This window comes from Neopsephotus bourkii, unplaced genomic scaffold (assembly GCF_033783945.1).
Source record: "Neopsephotus bourkii isolate Nb327-2 ecotype Australia unplaced genomic scaffold, CSIRO-AGI_Nbou_v1 NB_1234, whole genome shotgun sequence".
NCBI lineage: Eukaryota > Metazoa > Chordata > Aves > Psittaciformes > Psittacidae > Neopsephotus > Neopsephotus bourkii.
In genome coordinates, this window is record NW_026901719.1 from 5464883 (window position 1) to 5492819 (window position 27937).

The window sequence follows — 27937 nt, forward strand, 5'->3', positions numbered from 1 at the left end:
TAAGCTGCCTCTGTATTTAGTTGTAGTATGGGTATCTGCACCTGCATCATGGCTGATTTACAACTTAGATAAAATGGCTTGAGGCAGCTGAGAGTGGACTGCTGAGATTCTGACGCACTTTTCAAGCTATTTCACTTCCATAAGGAAATGTGGGGAATGCAAGCAATAGAGAGAGATGATGGTTTAGAAACGCTAGTTTGGCTTTCAGTCACCAAGGAGGCTGATACCTACAGTGTGAGGGAGCTATGTAGTGTAGCTTTTCAGGTAATAATTGGACACTTGACCATCTTTGTCATTTACAGGACTGAGTCTGTGTGTGTTTGACAGCCACAGGGTAGTTCTCTGCTGCTTTCTTCAACAGCAGTGGATCTGGCAAAAGTGAATGCCACTGGTCTCATTCCTGGGATTCTGTCATCTCTGTTAGACCCCAATTTCATAGCATACCAACACCAGAGGCTGAGCCACTTGAAAGAATCTCTGACTTCCTGCCTTATTCACTGGTTCCTTCCCACCCTCATCCCATGATTCACTATCCCCTCAGTCTGCTGAGGGTTGCTGTTTGAGAGGATGAGTAACACACGGTATCTATTACCTGCCTTTAAATCTGTCCTCTTAAAAATAAATAAATAAATAGTCATTCTCTGTTGGGGATCAAAATAAGTGCAATTATGTCTTTGTTACTGCTTAAGAAAATATACATGGAACCTCATCCTTAATTAAATGCTATGATTAAAGTAAATCCTGGGACAGACAAACAGTTTCTACATTTTGTGATGCATTGAAAATAATTTAATTTGTTTTTTCAGCATTGCTTGAGAAACCCATCAGCAAAAGGCGAGACAGTGAAGCTGTGCAGAAGGCCAAGATCCTTTATGCATCCTGCATGAATGAGAGTAAGTAGCCTGATTTGAGAGGAACACATATATATTACCTGTCTTTATAAAGCAGGCTTTTTTGCTCTCTGCTGAGGACAGTAAAGCTTTGTGCAGAGGCACAGATTTCACTGATTCAACTGAATGCAGAGGATTTTCTGCATATTTCTGAAGCTATCTATCAAGACTGAGGTACACCAAGGCACAAGAAGTCAGTTTTATAGAGACCTCTGCTTGTCAGAAAACTGTGAAGGGATGTTTACCTCTGCAAAAGGATACCAAACCATGCCCTGGATTTGTGGGGGTAGTGCCGAGTAAATCAGAGGAATCCTCTGATGAAAACTCATACTGACACTTTCAAGACCCTATTGCTTAGTATCTTCTACCTTTCTTTAAATCCATTTAATCAAAACACTTCCACAGGGCTGGGTACAGACAGCCTATGACTCTTTAGCTTAAGATGAACTAATAAGCCAAGCAAGTTTGGAGGAGGACCCATATAGCCACATATGTGGAATGATTTTCCTGAGCTTGAAATGTTCCTGTAAGGTGATGCACACTAGGTTGGGGCACATCTCTACCTTTATGTAGCTGCATGGGTGAAAGATGAGTTGGGATGAGATGCCCTTTGTCCTTCTGACTCCTTCAGACTTTATTTCCTGCACAATTTTCTTTCAGCATAGCCTGAGACTGACTGTCAGCAACTGAGACAGCCTGCTCTGCAGCCTTGGTGCCAAGATGCTGACCTCTCTAGCTTTGATTACGTACAATAGCTCCCTCTCACAAACAGTGAAGTTGCTATGCTAGTTCTTAAGTGAGGATTTTTTTTTTAATTGACCTAATTCTAGCCCTTGCCCTTTTTGAAAGGCACTGATTTGTCTCTCTTTTTCTTGATGCGGATAAACTGGGTTGGACTCCCATTCTTCTGTGCTTACAGGAATAGCAGAGCCTTTGGTTTTCAGCTTTTGTTCTTTGTCTTGCCTAGAAGTCAATCAACACCAATAAATCTTTGTGCTTGTGTGGCTGCTACTGGATTTGAATTGTCTGGAATGTAATTGTTGTCACACTTTGGCATTTCAGATAAAATTGAAAAAGCTGACGTGAAACCCCTCTTAAGTATACTGAGACACTCACCTTTTCGCTGGCCTGTGCTGGAATCCAACATTGGACCTGAAGGGCTGTGGTCAGAAAGGAGGTTTAGCTTAGTCCAAGCCTTGGCAACTCTTCGTGGTCAACACAGTAACTCTGTCTTCATCCGTTTATATGTGGCTGCTGATGACAAAATCTCCAATCGTTATATCCTGAAGGTACTGGATAATATATCTAATGGATTACTTTGCATGGTATCTTGTGTTCTCGTTTTTTTAAAAAACATGTTTGCATACCAAATGTTTGCCCTTGATTATTGTTGGTGTTATCTACTGATTTACAAATGTACATAGGAGGTGATTTGTGGGAATGTAGAAACCACTAGGAACAACATGCTATTAAAAAGTATTTCTGTAAAGGATATTTTCTCCTTTCAAATGGCAAACAAGGTAAAACATTCTCTTTGGACCAATGTCCAGGGTATAGGTACATGAAAATGAGAAAGGTGCACATCTAGTCCAGGTGGTGTTCTTGGGTGCTGCTTATGACTGCTGCTTATGACTCATCAGTTGCATGAAGAATGTTTTGTGTTTGTGAAGATGAAGAATGATGCATCAATAGCATATAGCTTGAGCTATTTTTCTTGAGATGGAAACACATTGCTTTGTGCCTATACTGCATATAACAACACAGGTGTATCCCAAGCACTACTAAACCTGAAATACAGAATTGGTCCTGTTGCTGAAATGTTATAGCTTTTGGACCAAAGGGTTACCAGTTTGTTAACAGTGCATGGCATTACACAACACTTTAGATTACTGAGAAAAAGACCCTAGAAATGTTGCCTCACTGTAGTCTGCCAAAACTCCAGGGAGAGTTTCATTACTGTGAGATGTCACCGTGGCAAGAGTGATTGCCTGGGCCAGATGCATTGATGTTTAAGAAGTAGAGATGAATAGCCAGAGTAGACCAGCCCTGCACTGCTACAAGAAAATACTTTATGAAAGCAAGAGAGAAAGGACAAAGAAGAAAGTTATGATGCCATTCATCACAGCAAAATAGGATCTATGATCCTTACATTGCTAGCATCTTGGCTAGTTGTAGGGATGTAGTCAGGAATACATTGTACTTGAGGATCAAACAGCAGTTAACTGTGGTTGTACTAGAGTGGATGTCGATTCTGAGACAGTTTTTGAAATGCATTTTGACTGAGGCATTAACCTGGTATAAATTTGAAGGGTAACTTTTCCCCATCTCTAGGACATTTTCCTGAATAGGCAGGTCAACAGCAGATCAACTGTTCTCTGTATTAAAGATCTCACACTGCTAAGACATTGTTCAGATCCTGTCAGGACAGCTTTGCCTGGAGATTTCCTTAAAGAATTGAAACAGTAGAATCCGGAGAGCTGTTTAGTTATCTCTTGTCATGATATTTCAGGCCAAGTCAGCTGTCAAGAAAAGGCTGGGCAGTCATATCGGTGGTCTCTTGGAAACAAATTATACCTGGCAGTATCTTCACTCAGTATGATTAGTGGCACCTAAAAATTAGACATCTAAATAACTGAAGCACTACGTGGTATAAATGATCTATTATTCCATAGGATATTCTGTTGTAAATTTTATTAAGTCTTGATCTGCAGAATGTATCCGACAGTATTTGACTTTGTCCACGTTTTAACAAATACCCAGGGGAGCAGAGTAATACCACAGAGTATTTCAAATATGCCTGTGAAAATGGCTCTATTGCAAAATTCTTTTTGTTCAGCATTGCAAAATCATGAGTGGATCAGAAAAAAAGTAGAAATTCCAAATAAAACTTTGTTCAGGTTTCAACATGGGCGTTTTTGGTTTTTTTTCTTGAGAGCTGAAGAAGTTGGTGAACTTTTTTTTTTATATTTCATATTTGTACTTTCTTGGTTTCAATGTATTGTCAAATGTAACCCTTAAGCCAGGAAGATTTGGATAAGCATTTTATGAAACAATCTCATAATTGAAACAGATCAAATCACTGAAATTGACTATGACCAGGACACACATATGCAGAGCATAAGAGTATATTATTTTTGCTTCAATATGAAAAAAGAAGGTGATATTATTTTTCAAAGAATCAGGGTTGCACTGAGCATCACAGCTACTCTCCTTTTTGTGGGTGGTTTATTTATTTATTTCTGGTATGCTTTAAAGGTTGAGAACATCAACAAGTAGAGGAAAAAATTACATTTATTAATTCATTTTTAGATTCTAAGTTGTATTTATTTAGGTCATTTTTATAAATGTAGAAAACGTGAAACATAAATGATGCAGGATTTAGATTAAAAAAGACTATATGAAATTATATTAATAAATACAATCTCTCTTCACTAGACTTATCTTGTAAAAGCAAATACAGCATCAAAATAACAGTTTTAGAACATCAGAACTGTTCTTTCTGCTTCAGGTAGTATCTTATTCAGAGTTTGGGTGTTGGCTAAATTTTTTCATCTTCAGCTTCCATACCCTAACTTGACTTCATTGCATTGAAATGTTTTTGGAAATCTCGGTTTCCAGTGGTGATTTTAAGATATATGCTGTGCTGTGAGTTTTGCCTGGTAAGGAACTTGAAATAGTAAGCAAATTCTCCCATGTAGTCATTTCACTCAAAAGGCTAAGTGCAGATCTCAATGAACTTTCAGGTCTGGTTTGGAGGACTTTATTCCAATATATGCGTGACTGTAGACTAACAAATTTGATCCCTGTTTAAGTCAAAAATATAAGTAGAAGTCAAAGATCCACCTGGAATTACCAGACATTTTTAGCTAGTGTACTGGAGGAATAACTATTTCCTGTGCATGCATGCAGTCATTTCTGTGGCTAATATCCAGCTGCTTTAGTACATCTGCTCAATAAACCCAAATACACCACTTAGTGCTTGTCTAGGGTGAAGATCAAAAGTGTAACCTAATTTTGATCAAAAAAGCTAGCGATGCTTTCTAGATACACAGCAGCAAGTATGCTCCTGTACCTAATGACCACTTGATCCATGTACTAGACTAGTGTTTGCCTCAAGCTGACTGTTGTACCCTGAAATATATATAGGATGAATGGTCATCACCACCAACTGTAGACCCACTGCTAGTGCGTTACCTGCTTGCTAACAGAGTCATAAACACATACATTGTGTAGGTGATTCTTTGCTGTAGTATGTGGCTCAGGTATTGCAGAGGGCATCTGAGGCTCCTCAGATCACAGTGATGTGATTTAAGTATTGTCTGTCAGCACAGTATAGCATTTTTCTGTTGTTTTGAAATCCTGTGAAATTTAGGCTGGTGCAATGTATTAAGTATTAGATATTTGCACACATCTACCGTAATTATCAGAAGAACAAACCTCGCAAGGTTTCTTACCTTTGCATTCTGATGAATTTACACACTGAATGCTGCTTCTTGTCATTTTTACCAGTTCGACCAAGCAAGCCTCTCTCTTGCATCTCGAGAGGATTACCTAGAGAACACCACAGAAGCCAAATCTGTAAGTATCATTAACAGGAAATGAGAATGACTATTTCCCCCCCTCCATTTTTTCCATTGTTGCTTTTGTTTTCTTGAACTCCAAACTCAGAAAGGAATGCAGCTTGTTTGGATCAAAAATTTTCAGAGTATCTTCTATCAGAAAATACCACCACTACAAACACTAGCAAAATTTCTCAAATGAAGATTTTTGTAAGACTTGGGATCCCTGTGCTTTTGTTATCCCTTGGAAGGGGCCTCCAGAGCTCATCTTGTCCAACCCTTCTGCTCAAGCAGTGTTGACATCTGAAGTGCAATAATAGTGACTGGCATCCAAGTCTTTGTGCTGCTGATCACAGCCCTCTGGACCTGACTCAGCCCATTTTTTATCCACTTCAATGTACACTTAGAATCATAGAATCATAGAATAGTTAAGGTTGGAAAGGACCTTAAGATCATCAAGTTCCAACCCCCCTGCCATGGGCAGGGATACCTTGCACTAAACCATATCACCCAAGGCCTCGTCCAACCTGGCCTTGAACACTGCCAGGGATGAAGCATTCACAACCTCCCTGGGCAACCCATTCCAGTGCCTCACCACCCTAACAGGAAAGAATTTCCTCCTTATATCCAATCTAAACTTCCCCTGTTTAAGTTTTAACCCATTACCCCTTGTCCTGTCACTACAGTCGCTAATGAAGAGTCCATCCCCAGCATCCCTATATGCCCCCTTCAGATACTGGAAGGCTGCTATGAGGTCTCCACGCAGCCTTCTCTTCTCCAGGCTGAACAGCCCCAACTTTCTCAGCCTATCTTCATAAGGGAGGTGCTCCAGTCCCCTGATCATTCTCGTGGCCCTCCTCTGGACTTGTTCCAACAGTTCCATGTCCTTTTTATGTTGAAGACACCAGAACTGTACACAATACTCCAAGTGAGGTCTCACGAGAGCAGAATAGAGGGGCAGGATCACCTCCTTCAACCTGCTGGTCACGCTCCTTTTGATGCAGCCCAGGATACGGTTGGCTTTCTGGGCTGCAAGCGCACACTGCCGGCTCATGTTCATTTTCTCATCGACCAGCACCCCCAAGTCCTTCTCGGCAGGGCTGCTCTGAATCTCTTCTCTGCCCAGCCTGTAGCTGTGCCTGGGATTGCTCCGACCCAGGTGTAGGACCTTGCACTTGGCATGGTTAAACTTCATGAGGTTGGCATCAGCCCACCTCACAAGCATGTCAAGGTCCCTCTGGATGGCATTCCTTCCCTCCAGCGTATCAACCGAACCACACAGCTTGGTGTCATCGGCAAACTTGCTGAGGGTGCACTCAATCCCACTGTCCATGTCAGTGACAAAGATGTTCAACAAGACCGGTCCCAACACTGATCCCTGAGGGACACCACTCGTTACTGGTCTCCAGCTGGACATTGAGCCATTGACCACAACTCTTTGTGTGCGGCCATCCAGCCAGTTCTTTATCCACTGAGTGGTCCATTCATCAAATTGATGTCTCTCCAATTTAGAGACAAGGATGTCATGTGGGACAGTGTCAAACGCTTTACACAAGTCCAGGTAGATGACATCAACTGCTCTACCCCTGTCCATCAGTCCTGTAGCCCCATCATAGAAGGCCACCAAATTGGTCAGGCAGGATTTCCCCTTAGTGAAGCCATGCTGGCTGTCACCAAGCACCTTGTTGTTTTTCATGTGCCTTAGCATGCTTTCCAGGAGAATCTGCTCCAAGATTTCACCAGGCACAGAGGTGAGACTGACTGGTCTGTAATTCCCTGGGTCATCCATTTTCCCCTTCTTGAAAATGGGGGTTATATTTCCCTTTTTCCAGTCATCGGGAACTTCACCTGACTGTCATGATTTTTCAAATATGATGGCCAGTGGCTTAGCAATTTCATTTGCCAGCTCCTTCAGGACCTGTGGATGGATTTCATCAGGATCCACGGACTTGTGCACATTCAGGTTTTTAAGATGGTCTCGAAACAGATACTCTCCTACAGTGGGCCCAAGGTCTTCATTCTCACAGTCCCTGCGTCTGCCTTCCAAGACTTGGGTGGTGCGGTCAGAGCCTTTGCTAGAGAAGACCGAGGCAAAGAAGTCATTCAGAACCTCAGCCTTCTCCAAATCCTGTGTAGCCAGTTCACCCTAGAGCTTCCTGAGGGGGCCTACGTTCTCCCTAATCTGTTTTTTGTTTGCTATGTATCTGTAGAATCCCTTCCTGTTATCCTTAATATCCCTAGCCAACCTGTACTTCTGTATACAACCTGATACAACCTGTACCAACCTGTATCCCTTCTCTAACCTGTACTTTTTAAACCTAGTAAACAACCAAAACTGCTCTCCTGTCTTTCACTGAGAAATTAATGTAATTGTAGAAGGTAATCAGGCAGGTTAAATATGATTTTCATACACATTGTCTAATCCCACTTTAAGAGCTGTAAGTGTTGTCAGTCTAATCCAGAAGTGTCATTTCCATTCCCTGAGATTTATACTCTGTGAATCGCAGTGGGTATCTCTCCACTATGCACAGTATGTTTACAGTGTTATTTCTCCTTTTTTTCCTTGATGACAGCAGGCATTCAAGGTAAGGAAAGCAAAATTTTGATTGCTAGGTCATGAAAGTACAAAGTATTTGTACACTTTTCAATAGCCGGGCATTTCTGGTCTACTGCTACAGCTGTGCTCACAATAAATCCAGTGGTAATTTTACCCTTTTTGTTTCTTTACAGTATCGAGATGCCTTTTTGCAGTTCATGGTTGATACAGCAGTGCTTCTGGGAGCAAATGCTTCACGAGCTGAGTCTGATATGAAGTCGGTTCTAAGACTGGAAGTTAAAATAGCTGAGGTTGGTAACCTAATGCAGGACTGAAGCTACCTTTTACCTAACAAAAGTGCAATACTTCTTCAAAATGAAAAGCCATTATATCAACAACCTTAGCAATAGTTTTTCAGCCTGGCCTTGAATACTGTCAGGGATGGAGCATTTACCACTTCTTTGGGCAACCTGTTCCAGTGCCACCATATATTAACCAGACTCACTAGAGGTAAGCCTAGGGTTGGCATTCTAGTTCTGAGGGACTGTGCTAACAAGGTTGCTTAATCTGCTGTCTCAGTGGAGGTAAAAGATGGAGATCCATGCGGCAGCAAACACACAAGAGTTATTGATCTATTGGAAACCACAGAAACACCTGAGTATGGTCATGTAGGAATTTGGGCTTCTCCCCCCCCAGATGTTGTGGCATCTGAACAGTTGATGGCTCAACTGAAGCGCATCTGCACCAATGCATTGGAAGCCATCGTGCAGCTGGAGACCTATGATCAATGGGCTGATGCCAAGTGTATGAAGTTTTAGATTGTATATTAGGAAAAATCTCTTCACCAAAAGGGTTTTCAAGCACTGGAACAGGCTGCCCAGGGAAGTGGTTGAGTCACCATCCCTGAAGGTATCTAAAAGATGTGCAGATGAAGTGCTTAGGGACATAATTTAGTGGTGGACTTGGCTGTGCTAAGTTTACAGTTGGACTCAATGATCTTAAAGGTCTTTTGCAACCTGAACAATCCTGTGAGTCTGTGATTCTATAATTTTGAGCTTGGGCAGAATTTGAGTCCCTGATGTGCAGTTATGTTGAGAATACTTTACCATGTATTCAAGAATCAGATCAGGCTGATTCTCTGAACAGTCTAAAAGCAGTGCAACACTGAGGTGTCATTGCTGCATGGTAGTGAGAGGGCAGTGGTTACAGTCACATGGCAGTTAGCTTCTGAATTGCTTTCATGGGGCACCTTTGGAGAGGAGCCGAGAAACTCCATGAATTTTGATTTAGGAGACCAACTGAATTTAGTAAATCTAAGCAGAGTTAAATGTGGCACTTGGTTCTGACTGATTTACTTGGTGACATTATTTACCCCCTTGTGGATTTTAATTTATGCATTAGGACTATTGCAGGCTGAAGGAGAATTTCTGCTTCCCCATACCCTGTTTCAGTATGGCTGCTGCAGGAGTCCTGTTCCTCAGAGCTGCAAATCCACTATCATTTCCACTTCTTCTAAAGCTAGAGAGAAGAGCTAACCTCAATGCTGGGAAATCAGCAAAAGTTAAGGCTACAAACTTGACACTGATTTGCAGAACTGTCAGCTGAGCTATTTCTTCATATCACCATAGAAATAAGCTATCCCCTGTGGAATGCTGAGTATCCTGTTAAAAGAGAAACTTGTTGCATAGGACAGCTGATGCAGCAGAATACTTTTCCCCTGGTGCTGCTGTTGCAGTCTGCAGGAAGAAAGGCAGTGATGCTTCTTAGTGGTTTATACAGAATTGAGGGTCATTAACAGTAGTAGTAAATCAGTGTTTCCATCTCTGCCAAAAGAGATGAAATTTTGCCAAACTCTTAAATAAAGCCCAATATTCAGCTTCAGATACACAGTGTAGATGGACTAATGAGCATGTACTTCATAGTTACCCAGTAGACTTGAAAAACAGAAACAAGTTTTTATATTTATTGGTGATGTGATAAGATCCATTGCTGCTTCTGGTAGCTCTAATGCTTTACTTAGCAAATATCTTACAGAGCTTTAATCCACAAAGTATATAGGTGCAGTTGCCATATACAATGACATGGATCATGTAATGCATAGTCATGCAACTGTAATGTTCTCAGGTTCTGTAATGCATAGCAACAAGCCACACTTGACTTGCTCATGGTTACCTAATTTCCTTTTATTGTGAATACTCTTAAAATACATCTAGATTATTAGGCATGAGTCCAGGGAGAAGGGTTTTGGATAATCCCTAACGAGCACAATGATTTATATAAACATTTACCATGATTTCAAAGGAGATAGTTCTGTTTGTTACTTAGGCTTCTACTGTATTCTGTGCTCCTCTGCATTCATTTTAAGTGAATGTATGTAATGGAGAACTTATGTGCCCAGGAAGAGAGAGGAAGGATAAAGGAAGCATACTTTGGATACAGGAAGAAGTGTCATGCTTCAAGAGAGCTTATTATGTACAAGGAAGATTTCAATGAGGTTTGCATTTCTGGAGGAATGGGAAAAGATTTGAGAGGAAGGGAACAGACAGGTTCAAGAAGAGTCTAGAGATTTGTCAGGTAAATGAAATTAGCAAAAAGGGAGAAGAAAGTTATATTTTTTTTCTGAGTGGCTTTAGCAATAGTAAAACCACAGGAACTTACTGGAGAATTCTGGTTGGAGAGCCACCAGCTGTCTGGTTATTCTGGCATCAACCTCTGTCCTCTTTAAACTGCATAGCGTACAGACTGTCATATAAGATTTACCTTAGAGCAGCGCTGGAATTGCCATGAGGAATTCTTGTTTCTCTTGAACACTGAGAAAATTTTGAGCTCTGTCTTGTGTTTGGTTTGTTTTTCTCTTATGAACCATACTGCCATCTTGGAATCTGAATGTCCCTTCTCAATTACAAAAGGACTTGTTTTGTGTTTAGGGTTTATTTTTGCTGTGTCCTTGGTCTTTAACATTACAGAAAATCTTGAGGTCTGGCTCCTCTGGTCACCCAGATGAGAGGCCTAGTTGGAGAATGCTTTAGATCATATGTGGCCTATATACCCAGGTTTTCTGGTAATGAGGATGGTGGAGTAAAATGAAGAAATACTTGTGTGTATCCAGTTCTTCCCTCAGATGGAGACAGGCTGTAGCAAGAAAGTGTTCAAATCCAAGAGGCAAGGTGCAACTCCACCATACCTATCTCAGATTTGACCTTTTAAACCATATAGTTTGGAGCTGGCTTCTACCCCACATGATGGGATGAATAAATATTCGTGGTCTCAGTATGCTTTTATCTCTTATGAATCAGCATGCATTTCCTTAGTACAAGCAGAGCTAAAATTGGTCTAATATGTTCAAAGAAGACATGCAGCTCATTAAATTCCCCAGTAATGAGTTAAACTGGCAGTGACCTGTGTTCCATTTCTCCTAGTTAAATGTCATCCTTAGAAAGGGAAGTTAATGCTTTGCTTGGAAAGCAGGTGGCGAGATATTTCTGCACGAGGATTTACGATGGACAGTAATAATGTAAGAGCAGGTACTTGCAAGATAATTCTTATTCTGATGATTTTTTTTTATTTTACTTTTTTTTCCCCCCAGATCATGATTCCATACGAAAATCGAACAAGTGAGGTGATGTACAATAAAATGAACATATCGGAGCTTAGTGCCATGATTCCACAGGTTCGTTGGGAATAATTGCAAAATTATTCTTTTAATGTCTAACCTATGTAATTTAGATTGCCTTTAGTGGTCAGAGCAGCATGTTAAAGGAATATCATCAGGAATGTGTGTACTCAATTATGGCAGATGTTATTTTAAATACAGTTACAAGTTTACTGAGGTTTGAAAACACATGTAAAGGCAAAAGGAGATAGTTTCTAAAGTCATAGTATGATTTGAGACCATTACTCTCAGTGGTGCACTTTAGTTAATAAATCATCTGTCTTCATAATCTGCTTTAACCAGCCTCTCTTTGTCATTGCAGTTTGACTGGCTGGGATACATCAAGAAGGTGATTGACACCAGACTCTATCCTGAGCTCAAAGATATAGGTCCTTCAGAAAACGTGATTGTCCGTGTTCCCCAGTACTTCAAAGATTTATTCAGGATACTAGAAAATGAAAGGAAAAAGTAAGGATCCTATGATGGTTTCATGCGCATTTATGAGAGGACATAGCTTTTCCTGTTTTTTTTTTGTTTGGTTGGTTGGTTGGTTTTTTTGGTTTTTTTTCTTTTTATTTGCCTTTTTTTTAAATGTATTTCAGATAATCTTGGAATCAAGTCTCTATGCAAAAAGTCTGTTTGGTTTTGTCTGAATGAGGATATAGATATTAGCTTGTGTGAAGCAGGAAAATTTGCAGTTTCAACACCTTAATTTATGGAAAGTGTGTTACATTAAAGATGCTCTTTGCAGGTGCATTCAGCATCTCTTACTTGTATGGGGTCTTGTACAATGTCAAATTGTTTACACCCATAGGACATAGTTGCAACATGCAGGTAGCTTAAACATAGTAGATGTGCTTTGCACAGGGAAGCAACACACCTTTGGGCAGTGTGATGAAAAAGTGTATGTGAACCTGACAACTGATTTCAAAACATCATTATTGATGTCATCCAAGTGATTCTGTGATAATTTTGATCTCTGTTGAGGCATGTTTCTGAGCTTTAAAAAAAATATTGTTAGGCTGTTGTTTCAAAAAATAATTTTTTGCTGATTATACAGTATGGCCACAAGTAAGCTTATGTTTCAGAAAAAAAGACTAATTCAGAAGCATTATATTGTTGACTGTGTCTCCAGTGACAGAAGGTTTACATTAATTCATAGTACCTGTAAACATAACACACAAATTGAACAATACAAAAAATAAAAATTATTGATCTGCCTTCAGATAAACAAAACATCCTTTCTTTGTAAAATTCTAACAAATATCATTAGTGTGCCACCAATCTTAATCTACTGAAGAAAGTCTTCTAAATGTTTTGGGCTGTCCATGCTTTTTGTATCTCAGAGTTAGTTACGTCACTGGGTATAAAGTGGTGATTTAAGAGGATGCATATATAGCAAGACAACAGATAATTAGCTATTGCCTCTCTACAAATACACTTAAACGAAAATTTATTCTGTAACTACAGGGTAAATACCTGGAGACTTTTCCCATTAAGGTCTTATTCAGGGAAAATCTGAGTACTGAACAAGAGTTAAGCCAGCTGGTGACATACAGAGGGAGGCTGGAATAATGACCAGAAAGAATGGCAATGCCTGTCTTCAGCAGAGCCCAATACCAGCTTCCTGACTCACACAGGTCAGGAAGTGGGCAAAAGCAGTGTCTGATTTCAAGTAAATTCATCCTGCATATCTTATAGATGATAATGGGTTGGGCATTTTCTTCTCAGTCTCACGGTTAGAAATTTGCATCACAAAATGTTAGAAGTTGAAAATAGCGCTAAATTCAACCCAAGCAGGCTTCAAATTCTTGTTTGTAAAACCCATCCAAACAGTCTCTGCATGGCAACAAAGATCATGTTTGTCTATTAGATGATGATTTTCATTACTTAAAATGTCACAGTCTGCTCCAGAAGTAACCTTGTTATCCGGTCTGAGAAAATTAGGGAATCATCTTAATGCGAACTCCTAACAATGAGGTCTTAACATTTCCATGTAGTGCGAACTCTGAAAGCTTAGAAAAGGCATTTTCTTTCAGGTAATCTCATATCTTGTTCTCCGTATGATATTTTAAAGGTTAAATTTATGCAAACAACATGAATTTTATTTGTTACTGTAAAATCTAGACCAATCAAATTTGTAGTAAAACATTCCAAAATTTTGGATTTGAGTGATTAGAATGTCAATTCCCACCATTTCAGGAGATGCAGTGTCATCAGAAGAAGCAGGTACTTTCATCAAATTCATATCATTTTCCATTACAAATCTTCTACCCCTAAAGTATAATTTTATTCCAATGCCTTGCGTGTCCCAAGTGAGCAACCTGCTGTCATGGGTGCTATTCAAAATGGCAGCAAAAAAGTAGTTCATGCCCTAGGGATCTGTCAAAGTACTCTGTGAAGTTTGTTTCCGGTGGAGGGAAGAATGGAGGGAAAATTAAGTCTGGCTAGAGAAGCAGTTCTTCATGATGAAGGTGACAAGTTATATGGACTCACAGTAATAATATTAAAAATTGCTTCCTTGAAGAACCTGCTGAATAATCTTGAATTGTGAAATCATTCACATGGCAATGTTATTAGAAAATAGCACTTTGGCAGGCTGTAGAGTGAACTTTGTAGAATGAGGAAGTTATCTACTTGACAACCCTGCTGCATATAATCATGTTACTGTGTAGAGTTTGAAGTATGTGCAGCTGTGCAATTTGGAGGTCTGTCTGAAATTCCCAAGCCAGGGCACTCCTGTGAATCCAGCCTAGCAGCATGGCTGTCTGTAGAAAGCTGCCCAAGAATCTGGGTAGCTACCCTAGCAGGAGTTTCCATTAGCCCTGAGCTAGCTAATCTAAATCATATCAGGTGTTCAGCGCTGAAATCAAACTTTGTAAGAAGTCTTCAGGGATTTCTTTAGTTTTTTTAGTGTACTGACTAATTTTAAATGGAGTTTATATCTATTACAGGAAGAAGAATACTGTTGAAAACATAGATGTAGCTGTGGTATCAGTAAGATAATGGCAGGGCTCAAATACAGCTGTGCCATGTGAGACAATAAACAGGACTGCGCTATGACCTGTTAGGAGCCCCTTATACCCCTTCCCTGTTTACCTGTGTGCTGGGGCTTTATGTGTAAGCCATAAAGAGGGCACGGTAAATTGTGTCCTTGTTGGAAATGTTTTCAGCTGTTGAAGGAAGCAGCTTTATCATTCTCATGAATGTCAGAGTGAATAACTGGTTTCCTTTTCCTTACCTTACCCTCCATCTTTGTAGTATAGGACAATTAATAGAGAAGCACATTGTAATTCCTGAAGCATGAAAGGCATTTTCTTTAGAGAGGGATGGGGGCAGTAGATCTCCTTTCTGGTCTTTGCATGCCTCTGAAACATTACAGAGAAGTTACAATAGCTTGACTTGAACTAGTGCCTCTAGCAATAAAGGGGGAATTTTTTCAGTACTTATAATTTGATTCCTGACTCAATTCTAAATACGATTTTCAAACAGATCTCGATATTTGTGAAAGGGATTTTTTTTTCCTTAAAATGTCAAGTAATTTGTCCATCTATCTCATATTTAATCTATCCTCTTTAATTACTACCATAGCTGTTGATTATAATATTACAAATTCACAAAATTTCGCATCAGCAACCTACTTTATTCCCAGACAGGGTAGAGAGTTCCTTAGTAAATATTCATAAGATCTGGTGTAATTTTAACTGTCCCAGCAAACAAGCTCTCTACCACTTCCTGTGGGAGTGTGTATCACAATAATGGTCATACTGGTTAAGAGCAAGCCTACACTTCCTGTAACAGTCTTTTTGACGTTAAAATAGGGTACTATGTGCTGTACTTTTCTGACAGGTTACAAAAACAAATGCTCTGGTTTTATTGAAAGAGTAGAGAAGATTTTTATGTTTTATGTGTGCATTGGATTTTGCTCTGACCCTCAGTGTACTTGTGAAACTGGGATGAAAATCACCTCAAGATATGCACTGTTGGCATTTCATAACCAAAATGGGTTGGTTTCTAAACCAAATGAAGATGACAAATTAATTTTGTATAGTTAGTCAAAAAGGTAAAATGATCACCCTCAAAATAGGTAAACAAATTAAAACAAAATATGATTTCTTTTTGTTTTGAAAAACAAAGAACACTGCTCCTCGAAGAAACTTATAACAACAAAACCCCTCATGCTTTGCCCCCATTGCTGCCCTCCATCAAATAGATGTATCTGGGCTTTGAAGCAAAGCCTTCCTACTGTTTTGGGTTTGGTTTCTTTTGCATCTTCTGCATCGGTGAATTCTGGTGTGATTGCAATCAGGAATTATAATCTCATCAGGTGACTTGGTTTTAGGATGTGTCAGCCTTCTTTCCCTTTCCAAATTAAAACATACCCTCAATTAGTTGTGAGATATTTCCTGAAACTGACATCTGCCTTCATTATTTATGTCTGACACAAAAGTTTCTGAATTCCTGTTGGTATTGGTGTCTGTGAATAAGTCATCTTTTGGAGACTCATCCTTTACACATTTCAGTCTTTTATACACTACCAGCTTGACAGGGATTCCCCAGCTTAACCAGAAGGACAAACAGCACTGGATGAGAACAGGAAGCACACAGAAGGGAGAATATTTTTTATTTTTTTTTGGTAGCAATTAAATACTGAATTCTAACCTATAATTGGTTTATGATAGAGATCTGTTTAGCTGGGGTTTTTAACCTAAGACTTTTAATCGAAATGAAACCTTTTAGTCTTTAGGACTTGCATAAGTATTGTTGTAGATCCACAGAGTAGTTACAGCAGGAGCATGGATGCTATTCAGCTCTGCTGAAAAACATGAGGCAGAGTTGTGAGACTTGTGGAGTTCTAGTCATTTACAAAAACAACAAGAGCTGAGCATTTTTAGGGTGCTTCAGTTGCTATCAAGTAAGGAAATTCCACATTGTCAGAAATATGTTAAATGGAAAATCTATGCTTTCTGGTATTTCATAGGTTAGAATTAATTTTTGATGACCCTAAAGCATTATCTCAGAATGATTTGATTGTCTAAGCAGAGCTAACTGTTTTAAATTTTGTAACATGTACTGTGTTATAAATGTACATTATTCGTGCAAAAAAGAGCTTTCTCGGATCTGTTTTACAATTGTTGTGGGAATTTGTATATACTGTATGATATACCTGTATACTAAAAGATGGAATATGTCCAGTGTGAGAGATGAGGTGCATAACAGGCAGGATTTACATATAAATCACAGCAATTCTCTACTCTCCTGTAGAAGCTGCCACTGGTCACAAAGACGAGGCCTTTGAAGTGGCAGCTGGCTTGAGATTGCCACCCATCTGCTCTTGATGTAGTGTCCCACTTAGATGTGGGCATGCTGCTGAAGTTACTGGGTCATCATGTGCTTGGTCACCTATAGACAATATGTGGCTATAGTTTGCCTTAAACCTCTCTATTCTCACCTCTTGGTCACCCAGCCAGGGAGGTGATAAAGAGTATAAGCTTCCAACAACATATCCTGAGCTGGAGGCTTTGTGTGGGTGTACTGGGGCTTGGCTAGAAGCAGTCCATAACAGCATATTTGTTGCAAACGAGCAGTTTTCGTCCCTATGGAGAAGTTTGTGGCCTACCCCAAATGTTATATATATCCCAATGTAGAACAAACAACATGTGGATTCCATAACTTTAGAGCAATGGCTATCCTTGCAAAATATATTCTGTAATACAAGATGAGAATAATACGTGTGGGTGATTATTGGACCTGTTTTGGGGCTGAAGTTGAATTGCATATTTCACAATGCACATTTACCTCATAGAGACACTGCTGAGCTTGGGGAGAGCTCAACCTAGACTCAATAAATCCTCCAGTCAAGTGCTTGAAGTTTTAGAAAAGGGACATGGGTGTCAGGTCTCCTGGGAATTTTAAACAAGTTCTTCCAGGATCTCTCAGCCTCAGTTTTTATGAGATTCTTGTTACTGAGACCTTGTTTTTTGGTATTTCAATTATCCATCTGACAAAAGAAGAGGCGTAGTACTTTAATAACTGTATGGGTAGTAAGAACTTTTAAAAGCATACGGATAACTTGTAATGTAAGATACAAATATGAGATATTGATAGGATATTTGAGATGAACTGTTATCTATTCTGTTTCATAGTTATGATTTATGTGGTCTAGCAATGAAGAGAGATAACATTCACTCTAATTTACAAAAGAAAAACAGTTATTTTCTTATATCTGGATAGAACTTTTATGCACCTATTCTTATGACATGGTTCTTGCCACTTCTATAGAAAACAAAAAAGGTCTTTTGAAACAAAATAATTACCTGAAAATAACATACTAAGGAATTGGCTCATTATAAATATCCCCTAGAAGATGATTATCATGGTGCAATTACATATTAGGTGGTTGCATTAGTACAGATTCTTCTGTGTAATAGGGATGTATCAATTTGGTCATCAGTCATTAATTTTCAAGGTGAAATTTCCACCATTCAGTGGAAATGTTTGCAGAGATATTGATGTGAGTACTTTGTAGTACCTCATATGCTATTAGATGTCTGATAAAAATATGTCTAATTTAACAGGACTCTTGCTAACTATCTGGTGTGGAGGATGGTTTATTCAAGGTTATTTAACCTCAGCAGACGTTTTCAGTATCGGTGGCTGGAATTTTCTCGGGTAAGTTAGAGCTTTACATAATTCACAACAATACCAGTGTCAATAGTACCAGTTTCCCTTATAGCTGCTTATACCTTTGCACAATATGGAATGTTTTCCATGCTAGGTAAATTTTTTGAATGAACACTTGTTGTTGAAGAGTCCCTCTAAAACAATCAAGACATACATATTCTTGTATATGTCACAAAGGAAAACTTTTATGTTAAGGAGTTTTTGAGACACTCCTTTAAAAACCTTAGTCTTCTTATGCAGAAACTTGAAAGCTGTAAAGTTTTTCAGTTAAATGCCAAGCTGTGACGTGCTGCTCCTGCAAGCCAAACTTGTTTAGCCAAAATCCAATTTTATGAAAAAAACCTACCGTTTATGCATGCGTGAATATAGCTCTGGTAAAACAAAAGTCTAAGATTTTGCCTTTTCTGAGCTTGCTCAAACCTCTCTCTTGCTCTAGTGCCAGCTTTACATGAGCTCTGGCACATACATACACCAGCCATTTCTACAGAGAAGCCAATCAGGTGCCTTCCAGCCTGGGGCTGCAGAAGCCCCAGAACACATTAGTCACCAGCCCAGTCTGTGAGAGTAGACCTAATTATCTATGAAGTTATATGGGCATTTATGTAAAACATGTTTATTTGATCAAGTGACTGAACAGAAAACCACCCTGATAATCCTATAGGCAGCATAGAGGCTCTTTAAGCAAGCCAAGGATGAAGCAGAAACTGAAAGGTGCTTTGTCTTGTTCTTACCATAGATAAAAATGTGAACTTTTTGTTTGTCATTGAGAAAATTAGGTGCTTGGTGACATCATGACAACTTGAGTCTGGCATGATGCTGCCAGTGATGTGGTACAGGAGGTATGGGTGCTCTGTTCTCCCTAATGAGGCATGCAGGTGCCTAATTGAAGCACCCATAATGTCTTTCCTTGAACAGTAGTGGAACAGTTCTGAGTTGATCACATGCCTAAAAATTAACTCAAATATCTTGATGGAAACTACACAGGAAAGACAGCCTCTTACACTTCTGAAATCATATTCAAATCAGTCTTGCTAAAGATACCATTTTCTTCATGCAAAAATATGAGAAACTGCCTGTCAGAATCACAGGGACAAGTTTGTGTGTCCCCTCCTTGGGTATTCCTAGCTAGCCAGGTAAAATAGATTGATGCTGGCCATTAGCCATTCTGCAACATAATACAGAGTTATACTGAGTTATAGTACCGTCAGGAAAATTCCTAAAAGGAAACCTTAAGCTTTGAATACTATGCTTTTTGATACGGTAACTAGCTGCTGACACTGGGTACTTTCTCCAGAAACTTAAGAATGAATCTAATTCACTTTGGTTCAGTCCTTATTAACAATGTGGTCAAGGGTTTTCATGTAAGTGGCTGTGAAAACTTAAGAACAGCACAGTAATGGCAAGTGAGTCAGCAGCTCATTCCCATTATCTGCCCCTGGGATCTGGAGATGGAGAGTTAGTTAAGTGCAGTAAACAGCAATAGCTAATAGTTAATAGCTAAGGTTAAGTGCAGTAAACATCTCAGGGGAACAGACTTCAGAGGTCAGCAGAAAGGACATGAGAAATGGAGTCCAAGGCAAAGGCTTGAAAGGCTTTCTTGAATAGATTTGTTCTGTCAGAGGCTGGAGGACTAAAGGCAAACAGATCCTTTGGGATTATAAAAAGAACCCAGCAACCTCTTGCCAGGTAATTGAAGAAAACATTGGATGACTTCTTAAAAGTCATGACCATTAGATGAATCAGTGACCCTTAAAGAAAAGGACATAATTAATTAATTAATTAATTCATTCATTCATTCATTCAGCCTCACCCCTCATAAGCATAGTATTCTTTTCACCAGGTTTTCATTTTCTGTTGGTGCTTTTTACATCTTTGCATCAAGACACTTAAAATCTTTGCAAAGAGAGAAATAAGGCATGATGAAACTTTAAAAATCTTCAGGTTGAGAAGTAGGACAGACCTGATGACTCTAGAGAAAATGCTTTGATTACCACATCAGCAACTACTAGCAGCTCCTCTGCAGTGGCGCTTTGAGTCCTAGCAAATGTGCAGTGGCACCTGGGGAAGAGATCAGTTAACTGTGCTGTGGAGCTCTAAATTGACTGGGAGGGCTTGAAACCTGCTACTTATAGTCGCTGTTACTACCTGGAGTATTGCGTTTTAGAGTGGTATATTAATATTAGGAGGACCATTTTAAGGGAGTTCTAGTTGGCTGTTGTAACGTAAATATCAATAAACCAGCTGTGAGGTATAATCCATCCCTGTAGGCTCTATTTTTATTGGTCTCACAGCCTGTGCTGCCTTTCTGTCCTCCTTACAGTCAAGCCACTCTCAAAATAATGATAATTATTGTGTTGAAATAATAATACATCACATTCTAAAAGCCAGCTCTGTCTCCTGAATTTTTCTGCGGTTGATGTATAGTCAAAGCTTTTGGAAGGAATTTCAAGCTCTGATGACTAATGCCATGACTCCCCTTCTTTCCCTGCATCAGGAAAAAGCTCCATTGTAGTTTTGCTTGGACCTTGGAGAGAAATTTTCCTCTCTACTTTTTTCACTTTTTCTTTTCCTTTTTTGTTTTTACCCCCCTTTTTTTTTTTCTTTTTTTTTTCCAATGCTTTGTTATATGTTTTAGAAAACGAGTTTGTTTTCAAGCTTGGCTCTGTTTAGGAAACTATTACCTTATTACGTATTGGTTTGGCTAATGTGGTTTTCTTATAGAAGCAGTGCTCTTTCTGTCATTGAAAAACTATTCGCGAACATACAGTATTAATAAAGAGCATTTGAAAACGCAATTCACTGGTGGCTTTAAGTACAAGTTATTGATTAAGCTTAATTACAGACGATCTGATGGAGAAAATCAGTCTTGAGTTACCAAATTATCTGGCCTTCAATAGCTGAGGGATAAGCTACTCTGGAATTTTCCAATGAAATCTTTTCCTACTGGAAAACAACAAATCCAAAACCTCCAGTTTTGCTAAAAATTTAGTCTTAAGCTCAAAGAAGGAGAAAACTGGGAAAAAGAAAAGGCTCAAAAACTGCTAATTGATGCTCAAAAGGCTTGCATAATCTGTGATAGGCCAAAATCCCTATCCTTTCTGACCTGGTCTGGTGTTGACTGTGTTCTGCTTTTACATAGCTGACTGCTGTTAACTACTGAACTGTGATTTGCCGATTCTCTGTGGAAAATTTTAAGAAGTTCCTTAAGTAGAAAGGAAATGCTTTGAACCTTGAGAACAAAAAAATATTTCTTAAATCAGCACTGCTATTGTTTACATGGACCCATCTCGTATTTTATTGTATTTTTATTGTATTTTTTTTTAAATTAACTTCTACCTTGATGAGAAAATGTAATGTTGAGTGGGTAAGCATCCGCAGTAACATTATTCTCATAAGAAACAGAAACAAAAGCAGCAATGTGCTTGAGCTCAGAGATTTGTCATAGCACTTAATGAAAATGTTATTAACTGAAAAGTATTGTTATTGTTTCCTTTTAGTAACTATTTGACAAGCATGCTTTAGACTATCCTGTATACAGATGCAGACGTTCTTCATTAGGGACTGTAGTGATAGGACAAGCGTTAAAACTTAAACAGGGGAAGTTTAGATTGGATATAAGGAGGAAATTCTTTCCTGTTAGGGTGGTGAGGCACTGGAATAGGTTGTCCAGGGAAGTTGTGAATGCTCCATCCCTGACAGTGTTCAAGGCCAGGTTGGACGAGTCCTTGGGTGATACAGTTTAGAGCAAGGTATCCCTGCCCATGGCAGGGGGGTTGGAACTTGATGATCTTAAGGTCCTTTCCAACCCTAACTATTCTATGATTCTATGATTCTTAAACAGTATAATGTTATGACCTACTATCTGCACCTCCAACAGGTGATCCATGGAACCACAACTTTGCTGCCCCAGTGGGATAAATGTGTGGACCTTGTTGAAAATGCTCTCCCTTATGTTGTGGGTAAGATGTTTGTGAATGCCCATTTCCAAGAAGACAAGAAAGAGATGGTGAGTCCTCTGAGATCTCTGTGGCTCCTCCTCTCAAATTGCCCCTGATGTTAGATCAAAATTTAAAAAGAGACAAGAATTTAAAAATACTTGAATAGGGGGAAAAATATAGGGAGAAAGTGGAACAAATCTGAAAAACTGTCACCTTTCTGTCCATCTGGGCACTTCTCATTCTTTCCATCTGCAGCTCTTTAGACAAATACGTAACCAGATCAAAACTAGGTTGAACATAATTCATTTGTGTAAATGATGACAGTCAGGCTGTGCTGGAACAGCGTGAGGGGTATTGATGAGAAATGGTTTAGTATAGCTAGTGTAACTCATAGTAAAGTTTTAGCCGGTTAGTTAGACTGGTCAAGACTGCTTCAGGGCGACCCTTTTAAAAACTGACTTTGCTACACCTGTAGTCTAACAAGAAAAGTGTAACTGGTGTCTGGCCCAAATTAAAGGAAGCTTAGAGCTGTATAGAGTTTATATTTGTGATTCAAATCTTTTCAAATCTCTTTTGCTCCATGGTGAAGGAAAATAGTCTTCCATGCTGCTGAGTTCAGCGAACAGCTTTTAGCTGGACATTCATCCTCTTTCTAAAACTTCAAGCATAGCTGCATTATCACTTCTCTTAATAATATATTCAAATGGTTATTTACTTTCCACAATAATTTATGACTTTCAGTTAATATTTTTCTCATAAACATTTCCAAAATCTGCTTTTCTTGCCATTGATTTCTCAACAATAACCAGTTTAAAATCAGCCAATTTAGTCATTGAACTTAGCTCTCAGTGCAGAGGAGCCAAAACCATTTAGAAAACACGTGAAATAGCATCCTGCACTGAGAGCAACAGCTCTGTGATAGCCCTTCACTGCCCTGGCTCAGTAGCATAAGCTTTTCTGTTTGACTTTACCTAGTTTGACTGTTTTCTCAGGGAATAACTCCATTTTAGACAGACCAACACTCTGATTTGGCTTGCCCAAATATCTGTGACATGTGTTTCCCTCTCAGGTCCTGCATTTCTTCTGCTATAGCTGGTGTTTCTTTGGCCTTCAGATGGAGTTTCCTCCATGAGATCCAGTTTGTCAGTCTCCTGGTTCTTGATTGAGTTTGTAGTGTGCTATTTGGCAGTTTAGTGGCAAATACATTTCAGGGATACACAGTATGACCTCTGCACAGGATAAGAGGGAAGAGACTGTAAGAAATGTACACTTTATGGAGGGGATACGGATATGGATGAAAAACTTTTTCATGTTTGTATATGGAAGGGAAATTACAAAAAGCTGATAGAGAATGATTTTCTGTTGAAATGTGACCTAATTAAAATATTTCTTAGCATGTATATTCATTTCAGACCAACTTTTTGCAAAACTGTTAAGTCTGAAATCACAATATCATCTATAGTAAGAAATTAATATACAATTTATAGTGTAGATCAAAAAATTCAGACTTGTAGTGACCAGCCCTTGGAGATAAAATTAGATACAAGTGAAATTTGTTTCAATCTGTTTAAAAGTGTGTTTTTCAAGGTAGTCACTTGCGGCGTTACAGTTTTCGTTTCACTGGATTCCAGTTCTGTCTCTCTTTATTAAGCACTAAGGAGACACTTGAGAAAAGCACTCTTATTTGTACAGATTTTTTTTTCTTTTTTTTTTCTTTTATCTTTTTTCCTTCTGGCTCATGGCATATATCTGTCTATGATAAGCAAATCCTAAGTTATGGATAATATGCATTCTTTTTCCTCATGTTTTGTGCCTGATGTTTCATACCTTAGACACTTCACTCCTTTTATCAAGAAAGACATTATTTGTGTCTAAATATAGCACTGTTTCTAGCCCAGAGTGCCTGCAGTGTTTCTTACAGCTATGCCTGAGCAGTTCCAGTAATAACTTTGATAGCAGGAATAGGTTTCTCCCCCTGCCCCCTGCAGCTACAACTGGTGCATAAAGCCTAAGTATACACTGGGGCCCAGCTGCAGAGCTTGAGTTTGAACTTGCAACCTGCTAATAGAGGGAGTTCACCTCATTAGTGCACTACGTTAATTGAGTCAGTGCTCTGTCATCAATATCTTTAAGTTACCCTATTCCCTGGGATGCAGTTTACTGTGGCGACTGTTCAGTCATATTTAATGCTAGACCTGTTCCAATTGTTCCATATTGTCTCTAAAAACAATAAAATGTTTTTTGAAAAGAGTAGTAAAAACTGAGTAATCAGTGGAGCTTTGCTACGTTTTGTCTGGCTCTACCACAAACAGAGAAGAGTTCCAGATTAAAATATACAGCTGATATATATGTGGCAATTTATGTAAAGGTAACATTAAGTAACTGAACTTTGGTTTGGTCTATACTAAGGGACTCAAGCAATGACTTGATCCCCCCAGTTACTTCACTCTCACACAGTTCTCAGTGGCTACCTGTTATGAGGTTCATCTATTGACATATAAATAGAAGCAGCTGACTGCGTACACCTTTCTGGTCTGTGTTACCAGGTGGATACATAGCCATGAGGGCTTTTCTGCTCTTTAGACTGATATAATGCATGTCTTAGCAACTAGATTTCTTGTTTTCTGTCATTTCAGGGTTTTCTTAATGTGCATACTCACTAAACACTGCTATTATTATTTTTTTACTTGCCTGTGATACGCTCGTGGCTTTGTATAGATGTCTGAAGAAGCAGTTAAGCTAAAATGGTTGTGGGTTTCCTTAGCTTTGCACAAATGCAAGCTGTCACTGGTGGTTCAAGACCACAGAAGCAGTTAAGGCTGCTCAGTGTTGAGAGCCATGGCCTCTGTTCCTGCAGTAAGTAAAGGGTAGGAGTCCTTCACAAATACAGCTAAATACAGGCCAAATATTTGCATACTGCTTTGTATTTGGATCATGATACTGTTAGCCCAAATTCCATCCCTTGGCAGTATTATAAGGCATGTCTCAGTCTGACATAAACCAAACAAAGCTACAGATGCTGCTTCTGGAGAAAAGGCTTTGTTTGTGCAAATGCCCTGCAGCTAGCTCCTTCTTCTGCATGGTCTAGTGATCTAGAGCCAAAGTATCAGAAATCTTCCCAAATCACTGTAAATCTGCCAGTATTTTTTATGATTTTAAGATAGACATTCTCACAATTGTGACATGAAAAGATCAGCAGTGAACAGGTTGTGTGGTACACCTGAAGGAAAAGAAAATGGAAAGAAAGTTATTTTCAGAAGAAGTGTCTGGATTTGACACTCCTCTGGATTTCTCCAGAGGACTGGAGAAAAAAAACAAATTAGCTTTCAAGAAAAAACAGCAGTTACTGTCTGATTTGGAATCATTCGTGGTCTAACCAGATCAGTTACTCCTGCACGCATCAAACCTTTTCTTGTAACGATTCTGCCATGACATATTTTACTGGGGAGGATTTTGCTAAATATTTTTCAGATGGAGGAGTTGACTGAAGGAATTCGTTGGGCTTTTATTGACATGTTGGAGAAGGAAAATGACTGGATGGACTCTGAAACAAAGAGAAAAGCTTACGAGAAGGTAACAAGTATAAATGTTGAATGGGTAAATTCCTGTTATTGTGAAGGTTTGACTGGACTGAAAACAGAATGTCATGAACTGTCCTTGCAGTTCCAGTTACCTACTCATCATTTTGTTCATGAAGGAACATGTGCCACATTTGTACAGCTAGAAGTTAAGCCGTCTGAGCTCCTGCTTCTCTGCTGAAGTTATTTTTATTACCTTGTTCTTCCTCACTTGCCTTTCCCCATCTAGCTCTGGCTGATCCATACTTACAGATTATTTCAGATTAGCCTGTACAATAGCTTTTCTTGACAAGGTCTTCATCTTGATTGGGATGTTAGGATGTCATGGTTTAAGCCCAGCTGCAGAACCACGCAGTCTCTGTACCACACCCCCCTTAGTGTCGTCCCCCCCCCTCCCCCCCCATCCCAGAGGGATGGGGAGGAGAATGAAAAGAATATAACTCCCATGGGTTGAGATAAGAACAGTCCAGTAACTAAGGTATAACACAAAACCACTGCTGCTACCACCAATAATAATAATGATAAGGGAAATAACAAGGGAAGAGAATACAACCGCTCACCACCCGCCGACCGATACCCAGCCCGACCAAGCAGTGATCTAGCCCTTCTGGGTAACTGCCCCCAGTTTCTATAGTGGGCATGACGTGCTGTGGTATGGAATACCTCTTTGGCAAGTTTGGGTCAGGTGTCCTGTCTCTGCTTCCTCCTGGCTTCCTCTTCTCCCTGGCAGAGCATGAGACTCAGAAAGTCCTTGGTCAGAGTAAACATTCTGACCAGCAACTAAAAACATTGGTGTTACCAGAGCTGTTCCCAGGCTGAAAGTCAAAAACACAGCACTGCAGCAGCTACTAAGAAGGAGAAAAATAACTGCTACTGCTGAACCCAGGACATAGGATCACACCAGCCTACAAACTGAAAACAGTGTCTAAAATATCTGGGACAGTTGAGGGCATTTGGCTTGAAGATGAAGGATCCGGCCTAGAAGGGAATATGCAAATGGTTCAGGTCCTATATCTTGTCCAGTGCCATGGTGGGAGGCCTACCTTGAAAGCCATTTTCCAGGAGGGCACTGACCATTCCAGCTGACACCCATCTGCCAGTAGAATCATGCCAGTTATGAAGTGTTATGATCAAGGATGGCATTACAGGTCCTGATTACTTTCAGATGGAGTGATGGTAAAATGCAGGAGGTAAAGATGAAGTCTGGCAGAAGTACTCAAAGCTCCCTTTTCACTCTACTCCCACATTTACAGCATGTGATACATTGCAAGGGTGCTTGTCCAAATTCATAGCTCTGCCCCAGAGCAGCAGTCAGAAAAGGCATAAACAAAGAGTGGAAGGCAATGTGTAGGACTGTATCCTTGTTTGTTGAGGCAATGGGATATCAGTGAACTAGTAAGTACCCTCTTTGAATAAACTGACATACAAATGCATCTGAACTGTTCCTGCTTGCTGTGCTTGAATAAAAATAGCAGTGTTTTGTTTTAAAAGCAGATACAGACTTCAAATTTTTATTATTTTTTTTAATTCTGATGAAAGGGCTGTTGAAATATTTTATCATTGAAAAGTTTTAAATTCCATACACAGCCCATTTAACTTTTACACAGTAGTGCTCTTCACAGATGTGCAAATGAAACAGAGTTGTCTAAATGCACCAATAAACTCAATAGCAAAAGAACAAGAGTAAGATGCCATTTATTTTCTGCAAACCTGCTGGTAAATAGACTGCAGTCATTACTTCTTACTGGCTGTTATGCTTGGATTTTCACTAGAAATACCCTTGGAAATATAATGATCTTTAATTTAGGTATTTGACAAATTTAATGTAAAATAAGAGCAGGAAGATTTTCTAATTATTTTCTTAACAGATATATGTAACTTTATAGGCATATGCACATCTGATGTTGAGTTTTCTAGCAAACAATCTGCTTAACCATTTTGTTCAAAATTTTCTACCTGCCTTTCAGCAGAGAAACAATACAAGCATTGCTGCAAACTAAAAGAAACCTTCTAAAAAGGTCCCTCTTTCCCAGTTTAAGGAGAGTTTTGTTCAAAAGGTAGGTTAGCTCTTTCGTAAATAGAGATGTCTGTTTCTCTCTG

The 27937-nt window shown here is 39.3% G+C and overlaps 1 protein-coding gene across 1 annotated transcript in view; it reads left to right on the top strand.

The window, feature by feature from the left end:
• Nucleotides 1-27937, top strand: part of LOC133218286 (phosphate-regulating neutral endopeptidase PHEX-like) — a 75696-nt gene that overhangs the window by 22299 nt on the left and 25460 nt on the right. The window contains exons 4-12 of the mRNA XM_061364611.1: nt 807-893; nt 1953-2179; nt 5400-5468; nt 8180-8296; nt 11572-11655; nt 11960-12105; nt 18216-18309; nt 22199-22327; nt 25731-25832. Coding sequence (XP_061220595.1) covers nt 807-893; nt 1953-2179; nt 5400-5468; nt 8180-8296; nt 11572-11655; nt 11960-12105; nt 18216-18309; nt 22199-22327; nt 25731-25832 — 1055 coding nt within the window. The remainder of the gene's footprint in view (nt 1-806; nt 894-1952; nt 2180-5399; nt 5469-8179; nt 8297-11571; nt 11656-11959; nt 12106-18215; nt 18310-22198; nt 22328-25730; nt 25833-27937) is intronic.